Source organism: Nicotiana attenuata, unplaced genomic scaffold (assembly GCF_001879085.1).
Source record: "Nicotiana attenuata strain UT unplaced genomic scaffold, NIATTr2, whole genome shotgun sequence".
Taxonomy (NCBI): Eukaryota; Viridiplantae; Streptophyta; class Magnoliopsida; order Solanales; family Solanaceae; genus Nicotiana; species Nicotiana attenuata.
In genome coordinates, this window is record NW_017670454.1 from 243,834 (window position 1) to 251,699 (window position 7,866).

Here is a 7,866-nt window from a genome sequence, read left to right on the forward strand (position 1 = left end):
TATAGCCACAAAAATGTTCGTTCAGAACGGACCAACAAATACTGTCCCACTGCGATTCTTTATTTAATACTCCATCCGGTCCAAAATAAGTGATTTTTTAGATGTTTTCACACAGATTAAGAAATCCACCTTTTAGCATTAATTAGCAATGGAATTGACCATATTAACCTTTACTATCTCACATAAACACTCCTAACACATATTCCAATACTATTTACTCAAGGACAATGTAGGAAAAAAATAATTAATTCATTCTTGAAATTTGGAAAAATTACTTATTTTGGACCACAAGAAAAAGGTCAAAAAATCACTTATTTTGGAGCGGAGGGAGTAATCACAATATTCGCATACAAAATCACAAAGATAATACACACTTCACCTCTTTCTTCCCAAAACGAAAGACATTCTTGAATAGATATTGGAATTGTCTAACCCCATCAAAGCAACTTTATTTTCTTTTTCCTTTTACATATCGTTCTCTTACTTGTATTTGGGCCGTCAAAGACTAAACATGGGCATATAGAGCTTCTTATTCTATGTCAACTGGGGATGCCAGAACATACATATTGTCAGCACAATTAACAAACTCGTAGTTCACAATAAGGTGGCCACGTTGATTCCCTCTTCCATCTGTATCGAGCTGCCGGAAAACGTTAACGTCCAAGTCTAGTCCGCCATTGCTGCATTGATCCACAATTCTCACTGTGGTCTGAGCTCCTGTGCCTGTATTTGTCACCTGTACGATTTTGTGACGATATTATAGTGCAGTTATATATTGTTTAGGAACAAATAAAAAACCTCATGCTTAGTTTTGTTCTTTAATAAATCTATTTGACCATCGAAGTTACATTGAGACAATGATTATTCAAAATACATGAAGTTTACACAAAACAAGCCTTAGAGGTACTAATTAAAGGGGTGATTTCGGATATAATTACGCTTCTTCATGACTAGTTTAGGTCGTGAAATCAATATCCATACTACCAACTTGGCCAAAGACAATGGATTTAAAAGTCAAAGATCTAAAAGAAAGTCTAAGATCTAGGATTCTAGGTACGTACATCTCTCTCTAAATCTCACGCCCCTCACCACGTAGAACCTTAATCCGACTTGTTCTTTTCTTTTCATATTTTGCCTTCTTATGTATTAGGATTCATTTTTTTTGTTCGATACAAATTTGGACATTTAACTAGCTAGCTATAAATTTACTGTTATTATTTTTAATTTTCAAAACAATTATTATTGAAATATTTTCAAATAATTAATTAGGGCAAGAGACATGAAAATAAAAAGGAAGTTTTAAACAAAAAGTCACTATTTAAAATTGCACAAAATTGATTAGTTAAAGTAAAATTTTCATCGTTAAAGTTATACAAGTAACCACGCTTTAAAAGAAGTATCAAGGTACATTAAATTTTTGAATTCTAAGAACAAGAGAGCCATAAAATAAGTTGAGACTTTGAAATTCAAAGGAGGAAAAGAGAGATGATAAATTGCAGATTTTTGTAGTTCTATCGGATGATTATTTCATGTTATTGAATTTAAGGCAATTTCTTAATTCTCAGAGCATGGTAAATAGCGGATTGCGGAATGTGGTCTCAAAAAAAGTCGCTATTACTGAATCAATAGAATTAAACTGTATATTTGTTTAACCTTATCTCAAATAAAAATTATGATAATTCATATAGTATTATATTTTACTCACGAAACTACTTTATAAGAAAGCACATCAAACTAATTATATGATTGTCAAAAATAGATTAATGTTCCAAATCTTACCCTTAAGCATTTGCCACAAGAGTCTCGGCCACGGGGTCCAACAGGGCCACAAAATGCAGTCCAACCATACTTCCTCCGCCAAGCCAAAGGCTTGTTACCATCCCAAGTTGAGCAGTACGCACTAACTGCATACAAATCCCACCCAACATTCTGCGGGTTATATATATGATATGTTGCCCTAACGTTTTGCGCACCACCCCCGCCTCCACCGCCACCTCCACCGCCACTGCACTGACTTTGGCAGCCTTGGCTAGGAGAACAGTATTCTGGTGTAGACCCACACCACCCAAATTGGCTGCAGCACAAGTTTCCACTGCATAAGGCTCCTCCCCTTTGCCTGCCACACTGCTGTGCGCTGGCACCTGCGGCTATGATATAGAGGATCAGAGCAAGCAAAAGAGTACTTAGCTTCTCCATTTTCAAAGTGTTTGAACTGGTGTTGTTTGATCTAGTTATGGGTTTTTATAGGGTTTTCTTTTTTATTTATCTGTTTAATTAGTACTATATATTTTTTGGTTTTGGGATATAAGTGTTGAAAAATTACGTTTTTGCGTGTGTGCGTGAATTTTGGGAGCTACCCATGTTATGCTGCTTAGACTAACTAAAAAACACCTTGAATACTTGAGTTGGTAATTCGGGATATTTAATCATGCTCCATTCGTTTCAACGTGAATCTATTTTCTTTTTAGTCTGTGCCAAAACGAAAGACCCTTTCCATATTTGAAAATAATTTATCTTTATACAATGATTTATAGTCACACAAAATATACGTGCCTCATTTTATACTACAAGTTCAAAAATCTTCTCTTTTTTCTTAAACTTCGTGTCCAATTAAAATAGGTCCACATAAATTGAAATGGAACTTATTACTATGTTACCAAAGTTTTAGAAATTTAATATCTTAAAAGAATAAAAGTGTACCATAAATATATTTTATAAATTAAAATAGTTACATACTCATTAATTTAGAAGTATTTTCAACTTTTAAGTATTAGTGTATTACGTCAATGTCACAAATTTATGCCGCGGAGATAGAATTCAAGACGTATACAGCAATAGGACTGATGGCGGCTTTTAGAGTAGAGGCGGCTATTAGCAAATGAGGGACCGAGTCGTCTCTTTTAATCTAGAAAGAGTCCTCCTTAATAAAAAATACTAATTTACCTTCGACAAAAATCAAATTTAGGTACACGTACTTCACCATGTTTAAGTTTAATTTATTTTCTTCGACCCACAAATTAATGCACATATAATATAGCAGGTACCGCTGAATAAACGAGTCTCGCAGCTAGGGGAGGATGCAACACAATAAATTTAGATGATTTCATTATTTTACATATGTATATATAATCCCCCATTTAACGTTTATAAAATGCACGAGTTTCCACGAGCAAATATTTCAGTATACACTAACGTTTAACCAAAGAAATTCGGTTCCCCCTTCAAATTTTCGTTTAAATTAATTTGATCGTTTGGATAAGGTTGGGCAAATAAGCAGGAGCGGAGGTAGTGTATTGTTTAAAGGTTCGGAAGAACCCAATAACTTTTACTTAGATTCAGTTTTTGAATTAAAAATTTGTTAAATATGTATACGTATTTAATTGCAAAGGCGGTAATTAAACTAGGTTTGAGTTCGGTGGCAGATTCAGAACCCATAAATTTTAAATGTTGGCTCCGCAACTGCATATAAGTGTAAGCATTTAGGTTTATTGATTATGACATACTTCATAAATATTAGACCCTTGAACCGCAGCTTCTTCGAATATACTTTTTTATAGGGGGTGGAAGGGAAAATCGATTTTATCTCCATTAAAAAGGTTTTAAATTAGATGATTATTTTCATAGTGAATCAGTAAAAATATAGCACAAGAAATTGATAAATAAAACACAGATGGTCTGTTTCTATGACCATTTTTTCAGGTCAAGTTCAGTGGACTCCTTACATAAATATCAGAATCAAATCTTTACAATCCAATGGTGAAAATCTTTCACGTAATGGGTGTGTTTGGTATACGGAAAATATTTTTCAAGAAAATGTCTTCTTGGAAAACAAGTAGTAATCTTACTCATTATCCGGTGTTTGGTACGCAAATTAAGGAAAATAATTTCTCAAGAGTATTCATAAATAATTTAGATACAATAAACATGAAGCTACAAACTTTCGAACCAACAACCTTCCGAACCCACAAATTTCATAAACTTCCGAACTGCTAAACTTTCGAACTCGTAAACTCTATTATTTCTAAACCCACAAACTTCCAAACACATAAACCTCTGAACTCATAACTTTGGAAATCGTAAAATTTCAAACCTGTAAACTGAAAAAACCAGAACTGAAAATACAAAAAAAATATTTTTATCCGCAGGGGGGTGGGGGGTCATCAGGGGGTGGAGTTAGCAGGGTGGGTGGTGACGGAAAAGAAAAAATACAGAAATCTAAAAAAAAAAAACTTTTTGGAGAGAGGGGGTGGGAGAGGTGGGGTAAGAGAGAAGGGGGAGGGGGTTTGGGCAGGGGCGGATCCACATAGCGAAGCGGTGTCACGCGACACCCATCGTCGAATTGTTTTACTAATTATATGTATCAATATTGTGAGAAAACAGATAAGTAGGAAAAAGTGACACCACTTGACATAAATTGTCTTTTGATGTGTTGGTTATGTATTTGACTTTACTCTAAGAGGTTATAGGTTCAAACCTCAATTAGCACATCTTTTTTGCAAATATTTGAGAGAAGCCTCTGTGGTTAAAAATTATGATGAAGTAGAATTATTTCTTGTTTAGAAGTATGATAATTAATGCTATTATTCCTTTTCTTCTATAAATTTTCACACCGCATACAAAAATTCCTGCGTACGCCCCTGGGTTTGGGTTAGATGTGAGGGTAGGTGGAGTATCTGAAAAATGTTTTACTAACTTTTTCTAGGAAAATTATTTTCCTCCAATTGCAGGAAAATGTGATCTTTAGAAAAAATTTCCAAACTATTTTGTGCAACCAAACAATGAAAAATAGAAAATATTTTTGCCGGAAAATATTTTCCGTCATACCAAACACACCCAATGTGTAAGTCTGATTTTCGCCTTCCCCTCTCTTTTTTCTATGTAATAAATTAAAAATCAACGTTTAGCAAACCTATTTTGAATCTTGGCTCCCTAATATATAGCATATCTCTTTTCCCTTGGTTTTATTTCGAGATAAGTTAGGTTACTATGCGATAATGCAATGCAGTTGAAAAACAGCATTTGGTGTTTGACCCAAAATTTAGATCTAGATTTAAGAAATTAGATTTTCTAATGAAATAGAGTTAATCTTAGCCAATTAGATATATTAACCGATTTTGAAGCAAGATAATATGGGTATTATCTAAGTAGCAATAAATGGTGACAACACTGTAATACTCAATGATCCAAAAATGAAAGAGGTAGCATTAGATAACAATAAATAGCAATGAATGACATTTTAAGTAAATAAAAGCATGCGAGTCGCCCGAAAAGGGTGAGATTCTTTGGTATTCTTTCTGACAATGATGAATGATTGATGAGCCTTTGAATATTCGGATTCTCCTTGGATCGTGAGAGAAAAGTTAGACAAGGATCTCAAGAAAAAGGTATAGATTGTATGTGTATAATAAAGCAAGAATCTTCAGAGAATGTCAATGTGTTGTCTTACAAATAAGTGTTCAATGTCCCCTATAACTATGTCTTTTTATTTATAAGGGGACATATGCCACAAAACCCTAATAGTACAGATCCAGAGAATATTCACTAGAATATTCTCTTTAAAGTCTTATCCTAAAACTAGCCGTTATTACTTTGTTTAAGAAGAGTGCTCGTCCTCGATCTTGATCTCTGTTGACTCCTCGACCTAGCTCTTCATCTCTTGTTAGATCAGTTCGACCTTGAATCTATCTTTTCTTGTAGTCATACTCATGACACGTGGCGGCTCTCGAAGGCCCTCTTAATGCTGACGTCGTCTAAATATAATTAAGATAATAATTTTTGGCCCATACAGTTAGTTCCTCCACTTCATCTTTGTGGGCGAGTTCAACGAGCGGATAGGTTCGTTCATGGTCGAGTTTATTGGACAGATAACATGGGCCGTAGACGTTGTAGCGAGAAGGCAACATGGCTCTCCGTAGGTTATGTATTTCAAATCCCTTAAATTTTCTGGGTGATTTGTTGGAGCCATCTGTTCCAAGAGAGGGGGTGACGTCATGACGTCATGCGTCATGATGATGCTTGTTCCCGACACATCGCGTCGATTTGTGTGTGACCTTTGATGGGATCTGCCGTTTCAATTCCGGTGCCAATTATGATGAGCCGTTTCAGGTTTGGTGCCCATTATGCAAACCGTTTCGGATTTGGTGCCTCATTCTCTATAAGTAGGAATAGCCAAACCTGAATTTGAAATTCTTACTCTCCCAAACTTTCGAGACTCCAAACTCTCTCTCCGAACCTCTCTTCTTTGTATCTTTGCTCTCCTCCATATCCTACACTCTCTTCCTAGTTTCCTTCTTTACTTTCTCATAAACATGTCAAATGTTTCATCTGATGTTGGTGAAGGGAGTCACACCATTTCGTTGGCGGTTGTGTTCCCTGATCATGGAGAGAATGCAGCTTCCACCGTAGAGGATGAATCTTTTCCCTCGGTGGAGGAGATCGTCCCCCACAACCCTGAAACCAGGTCTGATTTCCATCGTTCGCCCGACGCGGTGCTTGGAACCTTCTTATCGACAATGGCGCCCAATCAATTAGCTGAATTTAAAGCTAAGTTCGGCCTCCCCAGCCATATCGAACTGATCTTTGCTGAGGAGGACGAAGTGCATGTTTACCGCCCCGGGTACTGCGCTCTATACGCTTACCCATTCGCTATCGGTTACTCATTCCCCCTCCATCTGCTGGTGGAGGAATTTTGCCACCACTATGGCATTTTCCCGGCTCAACACGCCCCCTATGTTTACAAGGTCATCAAGATGCTGACCAAGTTTGCTGAGCTAGCCTGTGTCGAGGTGACGTTGCGGCATTTAGTGCACCTGTTCGCCCCTAGCTTCTATGAGGGAACGATGTTGAACGTCCGTCACCGTAGAGGCAAGTGCCTGGTGGTAAAGATGGATGACAAGGCCAGCCGTCAATTATGGCTCTATTTCTTTTATGCCAGAACTGAGGACATCGTGGCCAACGCCGACGACTTCCCCGAGGCTTAGAATTATACACGCAAGTATCTACGTTTCTTACGTTTTTACCTTTTGCATCTCTTCGTCCATTTTGGGCCAGTCATGTAATTATTCCTTTCTTGTAGCCAACAAATGTCTTCCCTCTCTAGCCGTACGCATCACCAACTGGTCGGGCAGATTCTCCCTCATGCCGAAGGGATTCGTGATTGGCCGAGCTTCTTCAAGAAGTTCAGACCGGCTCTCCCTTCTACAGGTAACTTCTCTTTTGGCTGTGATCGGATCCTCTTTTTGTATGTTAGTCGGCTTTGTCAACTTTTATGTTTCTTTCTTTCTCAGGTTCGGTTAGGGGGACTTCTCGAAGGAGCAGGCGCATGTGCCTTCGTTTAGGAGAAGGGTTGCTACGCCTTCGGTTTCTATCCCCATTTCGGCTATTGCGCCTTCTGCACCTGCCCCTGTCCTGGCTGCTGCGGTCTAAGAATTTGCCTCTGTCCCAACTGTTGCTTCTTCTCCTCAGCTATTTTCTTTGATTGATGAGGACGACAAGGTCTCCCCAAGTGATGGGAATCTAACGCCTCACAAGAGGAGAGTCGTGGACGCCGGAGGGGAAGACCCGATTGCTGTTGACTCGCTAGGGGATGACTTGGTTTTCAGGGAGACGGCGATGATTCATATAAGAGAGGATGTTTGGGCGAGCACCGAGGCCACGCGACTGGAAAAGATGACCGTGGATGTGCTGGTACGTCCTGAGGGGGAGACGACTGTCGTAGGAGCACTTGACGGCGGCCCCACACTTTCGAGGCGTGAGGAGGCTTTGTCTTATCGGGAGGCAATGGATGTTTCTTCTCCCGCCGGTGACAGAGGAAAAAATATCGCCGAGGAAGGCGACGACTCGGGTTCTGATATTGACGTGGACGAT

General features: G+C 38.2%; 1 protein-coding gene across 1 annotated transcript; it reads right to left on the reverse strand.

Annotated features, from left to right (window-relative positions):
- Positions 1–297: 297 nt before the first annotated feature.
- On the reverse strand, positions 298–2,243 carry LOC109239652 (wound-induced protein WIN1). The gene is made up of 2 exons (XM_019406241.1): positions 1,780–2,243; positions 298–736 (listed from the first exon to the last, which is right to left on the reverse strand). The coding sequence occupies exons 1-2, from the start codon at positions 2,194–2,196 to the stop codon at positions 530–532; spliced, it is 624 nt and encodes a 207-aa protein (XP_019261786.1). The 5' UTR covers positions 2,197–2,243; the 3' UTR covers positions 298–529.
- Between the last annotated feature and the right edge of the window lie 5,623 nt (positions 2,244–7,866).

What these genes read in the sequence shown, in the direction of transcription:
- LOC109239652 (XM_019406241.1), bottom strand. Translation starts at nt 2,196, where the DNA reads ATGGAGAAGCTAAGTACTCTTTTGCTTGCTCTGATCCTCTATATCATA. An exon ending in CTTGTGGCAAATGCTTAAGG is followed by an intron (nt 737 to 1,779) that starts GTAAGATTTGGA and finishes AAAATCGTACAG; the next exon opens with GTGACAAATACAGGCACAGG.